The 17,373-nt window shown below is 33.1% G+C and overlaps 1 protein-coding gene across 3 annotated transcripts; it reads right to left on the reverse strand.

Moving 5' to 3' along the window:
* Positions 1-1,515: 1,515 nt before the first annotated feature.
* LOC100244237 (uncharacterized) lies at positions 1,516-10,480 on the reverse strand. Of its 3 annotated transcripts, XM_010654728.3 has the most exons (5): positions 10,324-10,480; positions 9,524-10,177; positions 6,848-6,922; positions 5,996-6,067; positions 1,516-3,938 (listed from the first exon to the last, which is right to left on the reverse strand). In XM_010654728.3, the coding sequence occupies exons 2-5, from the start codon at positions 9,531-9,533 to the stop codon at positions 1,777-1,779; spliced, it is 2,319 nt and encodes a 772-aa protein (XP_010653030.1). In that variant the 5' UTR covers positions 9,534-10,177; positions 10,324-10,480; the 3' UTR covers positions 1,516-1,776. The 3 variants fall into 3 exon arrangements, with proteins under 3 accessions (XP_010653030.1, XP_002268384.2, XP_019076905.1); XM_002268348.5 differs by lacking the exon at positions 5,996-6,067; XM_019221360.2 differs by having other exon boundaries at positions 9,524-10,480.
* Positions 10,481-17,373: the final 6,893 nt, after the last annotated feature.

Consider the following 17,373-nt stretch of genomic DNA (forward strand, 5'->3'; position numbering starts at 1 on the left):
AGAAATATATTTTATCTCGAAGAATTGTGTGTATAGTTACATAGTCTATGATACATACATCATCCTCATTTATCTTGAGACCTAATAGCACATGGATTTTAAATATAACTAATATTTAAGTAAAAAAAAAACATAAAACATAAAGTAAATAATAATATAATAAATGTAATAGCAAAATGTAAACATACGACATAGTGATATATTAATTGATATAATAAGATGTAAAGTAATGTCAATCAATACAAGCATTTCTATCATTTATTAAATGATAAGTTTTTTTCACTAAGACCTCTAAAGAGATCAATGTCGTCTCTTCTAATCCATTACCATTGGTGAAATTCATCTCTAACTTTTTTTTTTTGGCTTTCATTGATGCTCAATAAAGGTTGGTCAAATGTTCGGTTTACCAACGCCCTTTCATGTTACATCTATAATAATTATTCTCATAGTATTCAGGAGGTTTATCTTATAAGCATTTCTCATTTTCTTATATTACCTTAGTATTACTCCACTATTAGTGGTGCAATGAGACTTTGAGAAATGACTATTGTAAGCACCATGGTATCAAAAATTCTTTCCATGACCATGGCCATGTCCTTGTCCATGCCCATGATTATGGAGGATGGTTCAAAACCAATTGGACAAAACTAGTGATTTATCATTAAAAGCTCATTATTTTGTTCAACAACATGAAGACATGATGTTAATTTAAAGTATTTTGTAAATCTACACCCTCATTATTGCTACTATAGGAGGACATTTAAGACATAAAATGTAGAAAAAAAAAAATTGTAACACATCTTTTATAATTGTTTTCTCTACATAACTTTAATTAAAAGCTTATTTTGAACAATACATAATTGTATTCATTGACAATTTTAAAATTTTACAGCCTACATCCAGTGATATCAAGTTTTTTGGGAGAATCATAATTGTAATGTATTCATTTTTTAAACCTTCATGGAGACGATGACAAATAAAATCAACCCTTTCATGCAAACTTACAAGGATGCTTAATTTTCTTTCTTGATTACAGTTTCAAAATTCATTGCATCAAGATATATTTCAACATCAAAGATCTAAAATTGATAGTTCCTTCCTCGAAACGTAAAGAGCCACAAATCCTAGTTTTATGATATTCAACACTGTTAAACAACTTTTCATATATGACAAAATAGCATTATTATAATTATTTAACAAAATTGAAAATCATATTATATGCAGCTAAAAAAATTAATAAATAATACTAATGCATTCTTCGATATAAAATAAATTTTACACAAGTTTTCATTATTTTATAAATAATGTTAATATTTTAATTTACAACCGTTAAAGACCATTTATAACAAAAATGTAGCTATAGCATTTGACATTACCCTTTGGGCTTTTTTTTTTCTTCATTTTTCATTTTTCCTTTTTTGTTTTTTCAATCGAACCACCTTCCAACAGTGTAGTAATATGAAACCACTCACTTCACGTTGAAAACTGAACCAAAAGAGAGAAACGAGGCACAAATGCAGTAACAATGAAACAATTACAATTACAATGAAACATCTACATTCCATTACAAAAAATGACAAGTAGGATTCTCCCAATTTTGCAGTTCACCCAAGCTTCAAACTCTCTAAAAAAAACCAATCACAATGCTTAGAAAATAAGAGGCAAATCCCAGTATATGGATTTGAGGAAACTTGAGGGAGAACCCATCAAACAACACAAGCTTGGCTTCAATCTCAGCTTCCAGAAACCAACTCCTACCTTGAAATTTTCAATCTTTCAGCAGGAATATGAAGTCCCACCCCCAGAAGTTCCTGAGGATTCAGCAACATCCTCTACTCTCACATTGGCAGGGAATTCTTCAATCTGCTTCCCCCTGTCTCCTGAGCCATCCACAGCCCTGTTCAGTCTCTTCAGCCAAATGTCATAGTCCACTGGGTATGGGGTGCCACAGAGGCTGTCCACATAGTCAGCAAATGCCTTCAGGAGAGCTGAAACCTCACCAAGTTGCTGCTGGATCGAGCGCTTGGTCCAGCATCTCTGCCTCCATTGCAGTGCAGATTCAATGGAGTCCTGTTGCTGCATTGTTCCACCACAAACAAAGTAGAGGAGGTAGACGAGGCTCTCAGCATCAGATGCTGGGCAAAGCTTACCATGCTGAAGTGCATGAGAAGACGAGAACTGCAAGTTCATCGCTGGGCTATCTCTGTCTTCAAGAACTGCACGGCCCCATGAGACTGGAACGTAGAAGAAACTGCTTCTTGCACCTTGTGTGTCTAAAACACGGATGATGTTCTCAGGACAGATATCCCCATGCTGAATAGATGCCATTTTTGCACTTCTCAGAGCAGCTAGGCAGTCTCTGCAGCAGCGGATTGCATCCTCGCTTGAAAATGGGCCATCCCGAGCAACTATAGATGAAAGGGGCTCTCCAATTGGAGTTGTCACAAGTATTGGGGTTCCACACCAGGGATGATCACATCGCCCACCTGGGCTCTGCTTTTTACAAGGACCAGAATGCAAGATTCTGCCAGAGGCAATTATTTCTGGCAAATATTTGCTTGAAATTCCCTGCTGCTTCAAGATGTTTAGTACTTTGGTTTGCCTTTGTACCTGGTACCAGAGACTCATATCCTCCCAGGATGGCTCCAGTCGAGATGGATGAGCACCCACGTATAAAGTCAACAACTCTGTTGGGTATTCTAGAGAAACAGCACTGTAGGACAAGCAGTTCCCTCCTACAAGAGACTCCTGAATCTGGAAACTTTTCTGCCCCTGCCGCTGATCATCCAATAGCAATATCTCACCCTGCTTAAGCTTCAAACGCGATGCTTGCTTTCTGAAAGATGGACTTTCATTGTCGTCCAGTTCAACTATTTCTCCTTGTTGATGGCTGGCCTGTTCGAAAGAGACTAGCATGTTCTCATTCTCAATGAGGCGGCATTCTATCCTCCGTTTTTGAAGACGGAGGCCGTGATCTGAGGCAAGGGAGGCAATCGACTTTCTTGGTGGTCCATTCCACTGGACAATGGAGTAGAATGTTGCCAAAAGCAGTTGCAGAGTTCCTTGGTCCCCCCAATTTGCATTGCCTAGCTTGTTCCATATTCTGTCCACAGGGGAAACACTGACTTCAGCATGAAGTTTGATCCATTCTGCCACAGACTGGTATGGGTTAGTAGTATTAAGTTCAAGTTTGCTAAGGTTGCCCCCAAATTTCACCACCCCGCCAAATTTAGAATCAACAACTAGAAGAAAAACGGAATCACTGTTAACCAAACTGTACTTGCTCAAACACCTAGAAAGAAGAATATGAAAACCATAAAACAGGGCTTCACAGATTGTGTTAGAAGAAAATCCCAACTCATTTCCCACCATTATATCTGGTTTAAATAATGCAAACTCCACCACCTGATCCCAGTGAATTTGTAGATCTCTCCCAGTTTTTGATATCAAAGCTGCACCACAAAGCCCTCCGAGCCTTCCCCTCGATATTGCTTTTTCTACAGAATAGAACTTGGATCCAGGATGACGGGGACAAGCTACAAAGAATGGCAATGGTCCATTTTTATGCCAGAATGTACGCCACAAACCATCCATCATGGCATGGAGGAAGTCTTCTAGAGCAAGATACTCATCTTCTTTCAGATCATCAGAAGTATAAGGTGAACAAGGCATACGAAAAAGTTGCTGAAATAAGACACCCTCCAATGCGAAATCAAGCTTGCACAATTCATCAATTGAAAAGGGAGACCTGAAAGACTGCTCCCTACTGTTAGAATCTGCACTAGAATTTTCAACAACCCAGTCTTCAAGACTTTGTGTAAATAATTCAAGGTCGACAATTCTACGTGCATAGTCCTTTAAGCCCTTGAACACTCTTTTTGAAGAAGGAACAAACTTGCTTGAAGCTGAAATGCTAGACATTCTATGAGAGGAGGTACCTGCATCCCATGTCATTCCAAATGATAAATCATTATGATTAGTGATATGTAAAAAGGAAAAAGAACAAATTAAATGTGGCACCTTGAAATAAGACATTACATCTATGATAACTGGTCTCTAACTTCACTCACTGTATCCATGTCAACATGGCATGACATGAATGTGGGTGAAAGATCCTTATTTAATTCTCCTAACTTGTTGAATTACATTAAGAAAAACGAAGTTTGCTACAAAGTGAACTTTTATATGAATATTTTAAGGATAAGAAACAAAAGATATGGATAAAAGGAAAAAAAAAATAGTGAGTTCTTAGCAAAGATATATTTTCTTTTGATTTTTTACTTCTTTTTTTTCCTCCTTATTATGTTATGTCTAAGTGTCTATACACGTCATTGAGATCCTTTTTGGCCAAGTCCCCATATTCTAAAATTTGTAGGAGTGAAGGGTTAGACACCTAGACACAAATCCTTAACCGATATTCACACCCAAAACCCATGCAACATAACATCACATAAGTTAAAAACATTTTTGGTAATTGGCAAGTAGGACAAAGAATCAATAGTAACAGATTATCATCTGCTTGAGCAGTTTAACCAATTTCTAAATTCCTTTTGTATCACATTGTCATTAATTAGAGTGTATTGGAATGATCGAGATTTCTATTCTCATTGAGAATGCAATTGTTTCCTGATGTCCACTCCAACAGATTCTTGTCAAGAGGGCAGAGCCAAATATGCCACCAGATGGCATTAGGTTTTTCCTGACTGAAATCAGATCAATGTGGAGATAGTCAGGGCAGATTCCAAATTTGAAAAGGCTCCTTCATAAAGTGGAAGGTATTTGCTGAAGTTAATCCTTGCAATAGGTTGACTTGTTTTTCTGTCAGAGATGTCCAAAAATCATGCTCAATTTAAAGATATTTGTTTATAGTGAAGCTCTCTTAAGTTTCAGTTTCTACATGTAGTTTTCTTTTCTGCTTTCCAAGTTTTTCTAATGCCCAGATTGCTAGAAAGCCTGCATACGGTTTGGCACTGGCTGTTTTTTTCTCATGCTCATTGTAAGGGTCAGTTGCTTCTATACTTGGCAATTTTGTTGGCTGTTTGAACATAACTTGGCACAGAAAATGCAAGAAAATTATCCAATACATGTCTTTCTTGTGAATGGTAGTCTTGTTTTGAGAACTTGGAAAAGGAACAGGATCTTGTGCCAAGCAGTTGATTTATTGCTTAGGAAGACTACTATGGCATACTCCAGAGGCCATTGGGTTCCCCTTTCTCCTGAAAGATATGGTGGGCAGTTGATTGTAGGGCCAGTGAATCTCGTGAGTGTTCTCCTTGGGGTAGAGATGATGATACAGCGGATAAGTTTTGGTTATCAGGCGTAAATCTGCTAGGGAAATAAGGGCTTATGCATTTCTGAGGCTGACGATATTAATGCAATAAGTGTGCATTATTTGAGTATGGTGTGGAGGATACCACAGTTTTCTCATAGATGATGTTATCGCTCTGTTGCAGAAGGCTTCCTCAGCATCATCTGTTAGTGTAGATACCCATTCCTACACAGGCTACCTAACAATAGGCATGGTTTTGAACATGTACAAATTTGCATTTAGTTTTATGATTGATTCCATTTCTCCAGGAACCAAACTTTAGACTAGAGCCAATGCTAGAAATTTTATGTATCACACCTATAAACTCCCACGAATCAATTCTGGTAGGGCTTTAGCTCAAGCTAGCTTGATATACACCATTGGCTCATGAACTAACAACTTAAGCTTTTCGGTGAATTGGTAACTTAACATGGTATCAAAACCTAATTTCGTCAAAACTAAAAGTTCAAAACTTTCCAATCAGGAGCTTTTCTCATTACATGTTGGTGAAAAATGTGTTTGAAAATGATTTTAGTTTGTAGGATATAACATGCAAATATAGTAGGGTAAGGTCTGCTTCCTTGACATGGTAATTGCAAAATGTAGAGATAGAAAAGATCATATAGAATGCATTAGTAAGATTCTAAGAACATTGAATGCCATATAGGGAAGAGAACATATACAGACCAGATCTAGATTTTCTGAAACTTCCATCCAAACTATCCCCAGGTGACGAATCCAAATCATTTGGTTGAAAGCCTGGGTCACATTGATTGTCAAATTTTGATGCTTTAGCATAATAAAAATTCAAGTGTCCCATTAGCAAAGTACTTAAAGTACCGAAATTCATCAACAAACCAAATCAAGAAACACAATAACAATCAAATTAAAAAAGAGAAAACATCTAAAAAAGAATTGATGAGCAAGGAAGATATAAGAGCACAGTTGAATGACATAACAAAAAATTGGGTATTTGCTCCTTCTGAAAAGGTATATGTGCACCCCACACAAGAAGGTAATTCATCTAAAAGCACACAAAAAACATGCAGAAAATTGTGATTAGTTTCTTGCATGTGGAAGAAAATATTGGCAAGGTAAGACACCAAATTCAGAATGTTCAATGTTTCCATACCATAACGATATCTTTTGAAATTCAGTTGCCAAATGAAAATCATGCAATCATCAAATTAACTTTCAGAACCACTAAATTTGGAAGGGAAAAAAATGAACTTCCATTCAGAAAGTCCAGCATTTAGAACTGCCAAAAAAATGTGTGACCTATAAGTATTTTCAGCACCATGTACTCCTTGAACAAACTTAATCTCATAAAATAAAGCAAGTTGATTCCATTTCCACAGGATGAGAACCATTATTTATTTCATATCATTGAGAGATCCACTTGCAAAATGATTTTTACTTCATATTATATAAACATGAATTTAGAATGACATGAAAGGTCACAGGCTTCGTTCAAAAAAGAGAAAATAAATTGTCACAGAGAAGGCATATGGAGACATTGAATGGCAGATGAATGCTAACCAGATTTAGATGACTTCCTGAAACTTCCATCCAAACTTTGCCCTGGGGATGAGTCCAAATCACTTTGTTGAAAACCTGAATCAAACAACTAGTATGAGTTGTGTGCAAATCATATTCCAAGGTAATCTATAAAATTGATGCTTTGTAACTGAAAAGGGGGAAAGAAGTTAAAATAAAAATATATATAAATAAATAAAAACACACAATCTTAAAGTGCACGCATATCAAACTAAAAAGTCATAAAAAAGGAGAAACCACCCACCAGACAGAAGGTAAGAAAGAATAAAGAAGATTAACATTCTTGATTTCTCTGCTCCAATCATGTGGCTCTTGATAATTGATAATATCACAACCATCCAAAAGTTGCTGAAATCATATTCCAGCACCAAGACTATGAATATCTAACAGTGATCAGGAATAAATTTGACCAGTGCTAAGAAAAGCAGATGACACCCCAACTCTCAAATTTGAAATTTTAAGTCCATCATATATATCATAGAAAACAACAAGCCAATTGTTGTTTGAGATTCTACAGCAGAGCACTTCAAAAGAGAGTTGCAAGGCCCAAAGGGCAGATTAACCTTAATTAAAAGGATAATGGCTAGATTGCCAACCTAATTCATGTTCTTATTTATGATTCCATGTAAATGGCAGAAAAGCGTTAGAGAAACCTGTTTCAAGGAGGCAAATGAGAAGAATTCAAACTCACTAGGTGGGATGAAGATGATGTACAAGATGGATAAGGATGGTAATTTGGGTCTAAGGTGTCTGGATTTCTTTAAGGGTGCCTTTGGGAAAGTGATTATGGAGATGTAAAATTGAAATTGTCTCAAACAGACATGATGACAATTGTTTCTTGGCTAGCAAAGGGTAGGAAAGGGCCACGGAAATGCAACCAGTGAATATGGAGAATAGCATAAATTTCATTAAAGTGGGCTTTACTTTTTCATTGAAGTCTAGATTAGCAAACCAGAAGGCCAACAGGCTTGGCAAGAGAGAAGCCTCATCTTTTCCCTGAGAACAACAAACCTTGTTTTCTCAAGAGCAGTGTATAGGGTGGTCTCTGTTCCTTTATATCGTATTTTACATTGTTTCTTTTCTCATTCTTCTCACTGCTTCTACTTTGAAAGATCCTTCTTCATAAATTCTTCTCTTATAGGCATAATTTTATTTCTTCAAAAAGAAAAGGATAGGAAATTGAAAGAAGTGTAAAGGAATGTGATTGGTGTTGGGTAAGATGAGAGAAGAAAGGTGGATGATGAGGACGGTGAGAGGTCCTCACTTGTCAAGGCTATGCAAAGGTAGAGAAGGAAATTTGTCATGACTGTCTCAGCTCATGTCCTTGTGATTAGCAATGGAATAAGAGCGAGGTTTTAGATGGACATTTGATATGTGAGGGTGACTTTAAAGAATATTTTCCTAGATGTTTTCCATTTCAAGCAACAATGAGACATAGGTAGTAGAGTATTTGTGAAGGGAGAAGGTGGAATCACTTAGGAATTGTCTCATTAGATCCTGTCAGGATTGGGGTTGGAGTGTGTTCATGCTTTTCTTGAGAAAAAATGACAGTTAGTGGTGGAAACACAATGGACATCATATGGAAGCTTTGGAATAGGGATGGTACGTTCTTGCTCGAAACTTGAATTGTTGCACTGTTGTACTATAATGCCCATTCCAAGGTGTCGTTCTCTGTATTCACTGCTACTTAGGAAAGAACTTTGACAATTGTTAATTTTGTTCTTAGAGACAAGATGCTTACTAATTGATATGAATTGTATAAGAGAGTAGAGTAGCAGGTACAAAGGTCAATAGAAGTGGAAAATTTTCAAGAATTTCTGAAGGTTTAGCATGAGCACTATCAAAAGGCAAGGTAAAAGGTAGGTGCTGAGGGCAGCCCGTTCATGTTTGACCACCTTGAAGGAGCCAACTAGGATGACCTTTGGAGGGATGAGATGGGTGTTTTGAGTATTGATCTTTATCCTGAAGACCTTATATTACTGGAGTTCACCTTACCCAACTAGAAAGGCTCTTTTGGTTGATTTTCTTTTATTTAACATGTTCATTACGGCAGTTTAGCATCATTTTAGTAAATTCTTTCTCATCAAGTAAAAAAGGCTACCTTAAGGAAAAATTTAGGCTCTACCTCTAAGCCATTCATGACATACATGACCAAGTTCAAATAAAGAGAAGGCCAATCAACAACTTTTACCACCCGAGCAAGAGCTCCACAACATTAGATTATGTTTTAGTAAAAAATTAAGATTCATAACAGTCCCCCACTGTAATCCCTCTACTACTCTAAAACCCAAATGAAGAATTTGTATTCGTATTTGTCTCTACCAATTGATTACAATGCCTCATTACAAGGTAGCTGCATCATTGTACATTCCACATAGATATACAGTTGTATGCTTCAAATTCAGACTTTAAACAGCATTCGACCCCTAAAATACACCCATTGCTACCATTACCTCTACAAATTCTGGGATGCACAAACACCCACACTAATTCAACCATGTTTTGAGCAAAACTGATTGTTTCCATGAATCATAACCACAAGAACATCAAACCCTATCAGTAAACAACCAATGTAGTGCAATTTGCTTCAACATGTTCAGTGCCATACACGAGAAAATGTCAAAGCATTAACAACAATTCATGAAAAACAAAAGTTACCCAATTTCATTGCTGCAAGAACGGAGAATATGAAACCGGAAAGAACACCAGATTGTGAGAACTTGACAGAGAGATCTGTGGAGATTCTTCGATTTCAAAGCCTAGAAGTAGCAGCAGCTGCAGCATTCTTTAATTTCAAAGCCAATTTTGGCAATGTGGCAACAAATGAGGATGGCCAAACCCATGTAGAGCCACAAGAAAAGGGCAAATGTGGGACATGATTCAAAGGATAAGATAAGAAATGAGGGCGGAAGAAAGATTATGAAAAGCCTCCTAAAATGCAAAAAGCCAAGAAACAAACAGTGGTAATCTGATACATAAGCACTTTCTCGAGGGTCTCATTGCCGCAAAGATGGCAAATGTGGGACAGAAAGGAAGAGATAAACAGATGAGAGAAAACAAGAGATCTTCAAAAGCCTTCAAAATAGAAAAAACCCCATTTTCCTGATTCTGCAACTAGGGTTTTGCTGCCACAAGCAGAGGGCAAATGTGGGACAAAATTGAAGGGCAAAGAAATAGCACAAAATAAAGATCTTCAAAAGCCTTTCAAATGGCAAAAACCCAACAAACCCACATTGCTAAACTGATACACAAACGCTTCCTCTGACTCCACAACTGGGTTTTGTTGCTGCAGCTCCTCCTAAAGAACTTACTCTGTCGAAATACATAATAGAATAGAACAGAATGAAATTAAGATAAAATAAAAAGCATATATGTACATATATTTATGTATATGCTGAAGACCACTTCAATGGCACAAACCCAACTGGAAGAAGATATTGCTCAACTGGGTTTATCACCTTTGATGATTTTAGAAGGAGGGTTCTGCTCAAAATCACTGCTGCATAGCTGAGAGAGGAGAAATTAATGCCTTTTTTGACAGGAAAAAAAGGCCAATATATAGGATATAAGAGGGAGGATCGAGAAGAGAAGAAAAAAAAAAGGGGGAGAAAAAGGCAAAGAGTCAGTATAATAATGAAGAATTATTAGGAGAAATAGTGATAATAATAGCAATAAAAGCTGAAAGCAGCACCCAAGTCTACATTTGTGTTCATGCTGCCCACCTGGCCCCACTGAAACTGATGCCACCTTCATTCTCCTTACACTTTCCACCCCCCATTTCCATGCGTCTTCTGCACGCGCCTAAAATAAAGTTACTCACTCGTCCTTGGACTATTTTGAAAATCTTGTTTAAAAAATAAAAATAGTTTTCTATCTATTGCAATTAATATATAAGGAACAAAATAAAAAACAACTACCACCCGAAGATTATAGGAATCGTTTTTAGAATGTGTTTGGTAATAATTTTAGAAGTTGTTTCTAATATTTTTAGTACTTAAAAATTTGTATCTATCAAATGTTAAAAACACTTTCTAAAATTATTATCAAACGCACTTTTAGTATTTTTAACACTTAAAAATTTTTATTTTTCAAAAATTAGAAATGCTAAAAATATTTTCAAAAATTACTTCTAAACGTACTCTTAATAATATTAAGATGTCCCTCGGTTGAGGTTGCTACCCTCCTATTTACCATGTCTCAACCATTTAAACATATTTACATCTCGATCAAAAAATAAATTATCAGCTCGATCCAAATTATAAAAATAAATAAATTACTCGATTGAATTGACTTATATATCTTTTTTTAGAACTCGTATATTAGAGTTGAAATAGGACGTATACTTGAAAATAACCTCTCCATTGTCATGCTTAAATGATACATTATTTATAAAAAGAAAAAATTATCAATTAATTTTTAATAAAATCATTTGAAAATTTGTGTACTAAATACCCTAACCTAAAATGATTTGTTAGTCCTTGGATGAATATACTTTTTAAGGACTTTAAGCCTATATAAATAATTTTAAGAAAAAAATAAATAAATAATTTATTACTTTATAAAATTCATATAATTATAAATACATTATTGAATTACTAACTATAGACCCCAAAATTTGTTCTAAGTTTATTTTTACATTAATTTTGACTCAAATTTATCATTAAAATTCAAACTCAATTACATTTAAATGTTTTAACCCATTTACACCTTTTTAATTTTTAATTTTTATTTATTTATTTATATTTTATATTTTTGTACTTAATTTTTGAAAACATGTTTTTTCTAAATAAGGAATCATATAAGCTTTTTTTTTTCCTATTAAAATAAGTGACAACTTCAATTTAAAAAAAGAATAAAATTTTTATAAATAAAAAACGAGTTTCACCATTCGAGTAAGATGCTAGTGAAAAACACAGGCCACACTAACACTATTTGTTAAGATCATTAATTTGATAACATCATGAATTTATATTTTTCATCCATATTTAATCACATCTATTTATTCAATCAAAGTTGTGAATTATTGTAGATTTTTATGTATATTAATTTTATAACATCTAATAAAAAAAGAAAAGTGGATGGTACGCGCCATCATGGAGAGTGGCCTTTGTAGAGTTGGTAGCATTTAATGTTTTCATTTTTGGATAAATGTATGTAGTCGTAGGCCACTCTTTGGTATAAATAAAATCAACCATTTTTGGAGTATAACTGTCCACCTAATTAATGTGTATAATTGAGATACTGATTTTAGATAATATAACAAGTAAAAATAAAATAAAAATAAATTATGAGGAATCTTTCTAAATTTTAAACATTTTCTAAATAAAAATATTTTTTTATAGTGTATCAAATTAATCAACAAAAATTCCAAAAAATTAATAAAAATCATAGATTTTATTTAAAATTTATCAAAAAAATTCAAAAAACATTTTTAAAGTAAAAAATCTTAATAATTTTTAAAAAATTTAGAAATTTTTTTGCTATAGATATTTTTCAAAAAAGTTAATAATTTTACTAATACTTTTTAAAAAAAAATTTGAAATAAATGAATATAAATTTTTATTTAAAAGTTATCTATAACGTAGTGATATAAATATAGCACCATTATTAAACTTAGAAAATCAGTTGTAAATTAATACCATTTGATTAAATTTAAACATCTAAATATTTAAAAAAAAAAAACTCAAAGTCTAAATATTTAGAAAATATCATAATAGAATCGAACTTAAACCCACCATTGAAAAAATATTTAATAAAATATCAAATACAAAATTATAAAAATTAATTTTATTAGAATTATAAGATTAATTTTACTAATATTAAATAAATAAAAAAGACAAAAAAATCTTAATCCATTTAGTATCCATTACTTTTTATCTTTTTATAGCTTTAGTAGCTGGATGGATATGCATAGAAGAATATTAGTTGAAATAAGACCAAACTTTAGTAATTTTTAAGTACTAACTCTGATTATTATTTCTTAAAAATAATTAATCTAAAAATTAAGATTAGCAACCCTTGGAGCATGATCACATAACCCAACAAAAACTATAAACAAATTAGTTGAATTAAACCTTCAGCAGGATATTTTATATACATTGAAGTAAAAAGTGATGAGTTGATTATAATATCGTTTGGTAGCTGGGAAAAGGACAGAAAATCCAAAGGCATGTAGGCTCACCTAAAATTGACCTTATCATATTGTAGTTGTATTTTTCTTTATGTGCATGCTCAATCAATTGTTTCATTCCTTGGCATGAGAATGAGACTTGTGAATGCCGCCTAACTCAATCATTAGCCCCAACTCTTGATTTCTTTATTTGGAAAATGTATGATTTTTGATTGGTTTTCACTTTTTCTTAGTTTTGTTGCTTTTATTTTATTTTTTTTTGTTTTATCACATGGTTGGCAACCTAAGTATTTTGTATTAAAATTAATTGGCATTTAATAAGATGGATTCTAAGATTTACAACTAATCGTACAAAGTAGGTGGACTAGATCAAGTTTTTCCACAAACCCAAACCTAACTCAAATTAAAAAAAAATAAAATAAAATTAATTCAAACCAATCAAATCCGATCTCAGATCTGATGTACTTAATTCAAGTCTAATCCAATCTCATTTCTCAAAGTTTAAATTAAATTTGACTTAAACGTTAATTAGAAAAAAAATATGTTGGAATTCAAAGGTATTTTTTTTTAAAATAGATCATTTTTAAAGAATGATAAAATTGATTACCATGTGCATTTATTTTTCGAGTAAAAAAATGGTTGGATCTAATTAGTATAAATTCTTTAAAAAAAATATTGTATAGAATATTTTCTATTTTATGTTATTTTAATATTAGATTATATATATATATATATATAGAATAAGAAAAGTTATTAAAAATATTCTCATAAATATTCCTTAGGTCATGAAAATGTTATGAAAAATGATGTAAAAGAACTTAGGCGATATGTGCTTAATTTTACCACTCTTAATACAACATTCTTTAATATGTCCAATGCATAAGACATTATCTTCATATAACTTGGTAGCATTATGTCTTACGGAGGGTAGTTCACATGTTTCCATTATTTTCTTGATTGATCTCCATGATGTTGTACCACCATAGGTAAATACAAACCTCATTTGAAATCGAGCTCTATAAGGGTCTGAAAAATAGTTAGCATCCACATATCCTAACAATTGAGATTCATATAACTTGGTAGCATTACATCTTATGGAGGGCAGTTCACATGTTTCCATTATTTTCTTGATTGATCTCCATGATGTTATTATACCACCATAGGTAAATACATACCCCATTTGAAATCGAGCTTTGTAGGGGTCTGAAAAATAGTTAGCATCTACATCTCCAAACAATTGAGATTATGATCCTTTCAAATAAAATAGACCCATGTCATCGTGGTACATGTTTGATTCTATTCCAATGTCTCTGAGTTGATGCAAAACTATATTTCGCAAGTAAGTTAACAAGGAATATAATATTTAATCATGTATAATTTACAAGATACATAAGTGCATCAATAACACTAAGATATAGTATTTCTGGACCAAGTAGTCATTTATTATCTTCTTTAGGACAAAAGATGTCATTTTTTCACTACAAGTGAATGAACTATTATCGAAGAACTTAATGGATGTGATTTATTCATATGAAAGTGCTTCAAGACTTTCTTTGTATACGTTGACTAATAAACTAACATTTTATTTGAAAAGTAGTTGATTTGTAGGTCAAAGCAATTTATTTTCCATGATCTTTCATTTCAAATTTACTTTTCAAATAGTCAACTTTTCTAATAATCTCTTTAAGAGTTTCAACAAAATTCAAATATTCCACATGTGCTATAATAATTGCAAATATCTCACATAATAAATATACATAAGCAAATAAGGTAATACACATATACTTCCCGTTTCAAATATTCATTGAGGTGATTGTACCACATGCCTTTAGATTGCTTAATTGATATAAGGATCTTTGTGACTTCATTAGTATATGCTACAATGTTTTGAATTTGTTGCTTCAGGCATTTGAAATCTTTCATGGATGTTCATATATATGTCATTATTTAAAGATCCGTATAAATATGCAATAACAACATCCATGATATACATATTCAATCCTTCTGAAACTGCTAAACAAATTAGATATTTAAATGTAGTTGTGTCTATTATAAGATAATATGCTTCCTCATAGTCAATACTAGGTTTCTACGAGAAACCTTGAATTATGAGTCACACTTTATATCTCATGATTTCATTTTTCTCATTACACTTTCTTATAAATACCCATTTATATCCAATAAGCTTGACAACTTTAGGCGTCTAGACTACAAGTCCAAATATTTCTCATTTTTTCATTAAGTCAAATTTTGTTAGAATATATTCTTTCCATTTTGGCCAATATTTTCTATGGTGGCATTCTTCCATAGTTTCTAGTTTGGGATCCTCATCATTTCTTATAATGTCAATGACCACTTGGAAAGAAAATATTGTTAGGATTAAGCTTCTAAAAATAAGACATGATGTAATAAAGTTAGACTTAATTATTTTATTGTTATCCCTTTGGAGTATTGACATTGATTTGAGTATTCAATTAATGTCTCTTACATTGTACATGACTTGGGTGTAGGGGTCTCCAACGGGCGGGCCAGGCCGGGCCGTAAATAGGAGGCCCGCGGCCCAGCTCGGGCCGGGCCATGCTAAAATGCTAGGCCCGCGGGCTGGCGGGCTGAGCCGGGCCGGCAGGCTTTTTGAATTAAGCCAAAATGGCTTTCAAAAAAGCCAAGGGAAGGGAGAGGGGAGGATTTGAACCCCTCCCCTCATGTTTAAACTTTAAGCTTCTAACCAGTTAAACTACATTTTTTTATGTTTATTAATTGAGTTAGTTATATATATATAAAAATACCTTTAATTTTTTATATTGCTTTAATTGTGGACTCTATATTGAAATTTGAAGCTTTGGATGAATGGTTAACAATTATTTATTTTAATGACCAAATAAAAATTGAAGAAATTAAAAATGAAATAAATTCATTATTATATAATTTATATAACTATTATAAAGAAAAATATGGTAATGATATTAATACTATTAAATTACCACCTACATCTACAAACTCCTCATCTTTTTATAAAGGAGCTCTAGAAATGTTGAAAAGTCGAAAAAAGACAACAAATAGTTCTCCAAATAATACATCTGATTTAGATAAATATCTTAATACTGATATAATTTCATTTGAAGATCAAGAAGATTTTGATATTTTAATATGGTGGAAATCACATCAACACAAATATCCTGTGCTTTCTATAATTGCTTGTGATGTACTAACAGTTCCTGTGAGTACAGTTGCATCAGAAGCTGCTTTTAGTGCAGGTGGAAGAGTAGTTAGTAAAAAACGATGCAACTTAGCGCCAGATGTTATTGAAACAGGGATATGTGTGAAAGATTGGGAAATAGCAAATAAAAGGATGTACGATTCCATTCGAGAAACAGAGATGCTTGCCGATATGGAATCTTTAAAATTATCAAGATCTTCATGAATGCATGATAGTTCGCCATCACCGCCAGAAAATAATGACTAAATGTATATTATATTTTTATTTTTATTTTTTGTGATTGAAAAATATAGATGATTGACAAATAAATAGGTGCCAACCTAGTTGGGATATATTTATTTTGTAGTGATGTAAACTTTTCCCACATTTTCAAATGTAATTATACATTCAATGAATAAAATTTTGAAATGAATATTTTTTTTTAATACTTTTTATTTTTGTAGTTTTTTTTTTAAAGGGACAGGCCTACGGGCCGACCCGGCCCGTCGGGCCTAAAATTAGGCCCGCGGCCCGGCCCTCCCATAAACGGGCTCGGGCTCGGCGGGCTTGGGCCGGGCCGGGCCTAAAACGGGCCGCGGGCTTTTTGGAGACCCTTGCTTGGGTGCATTGCAAGTTGCACAAAAGATACAAGTTATAAGTTCCTTGTAAGTAGATAAGTTATCCACAATTGGTTCATAGATTTGGGCAATCCAGTAGAGACTCTAGCACCACCTTCTATATACGTTTCTAAAAGTTTACGTGTGTATATATATATATAATTTTGGTATTTTTTTATTGGCCCCTACAAAGGATTGATTTCTTCATATATACCCTTGTTCTTGCTTATTAACTCATGTAAAAGATACAATTTTTTTTTCCTCTCTCTCACGCGTGGTGTGTTGTAGTGGAGATATGCTCCAAAATATAAATAATTAAGTTTAAATGTTATTTTTTTCAAAATTTGAAAGTGTTATAGTGGTATATCTATGGGTTAATTTTATTTGGACCTTTAAGATTTTATAAAAGTCTACTTAACTACTATTTATTTTAAATTTCGTCTAACCCTATGAATTTATTTCATCTATAAGATTTATTTTTTAATGATATTTTAGATAAATAAAAATTATATAAATATGTTTAATCATTTTCTATAAAATAAATTTTATTTTCTAATAAGTAATT

Source organism: Vitis vinifera, chromosome 7 (assembly GCF_030704535.1).
Source record: "Vitis vinifera cultivar Pinot Noir 40024 chromosome 7, ASM3070453v1".
In the NCBI taxonomy this organism is placed as follows: domain Eukaryota; kingdom Viridiplantae; phylum Streptophyta; class Magnoliopsida; order Vitales; family Vitaceae; genus Vitis; species Vitis vinifera.

Coding starts and splice junctions, on each gene's coding strand:
- LOC100244237 (XM_010654728.3), bottom strand. Junction 6,068..6,847: donor CAGGAAGTCATCTAAATCTG/GTTAGCATTCAT, acceptor AATGTGACCCAG/GCTTTCAACCAAATGATTTG. Junction 3,939..5,995: donor TTTCAGAAAATCTAGATCTG/GTCTGTATATGT, acceptor CATGGGATGCAG/GTACCTCCTCTCATAGAATG.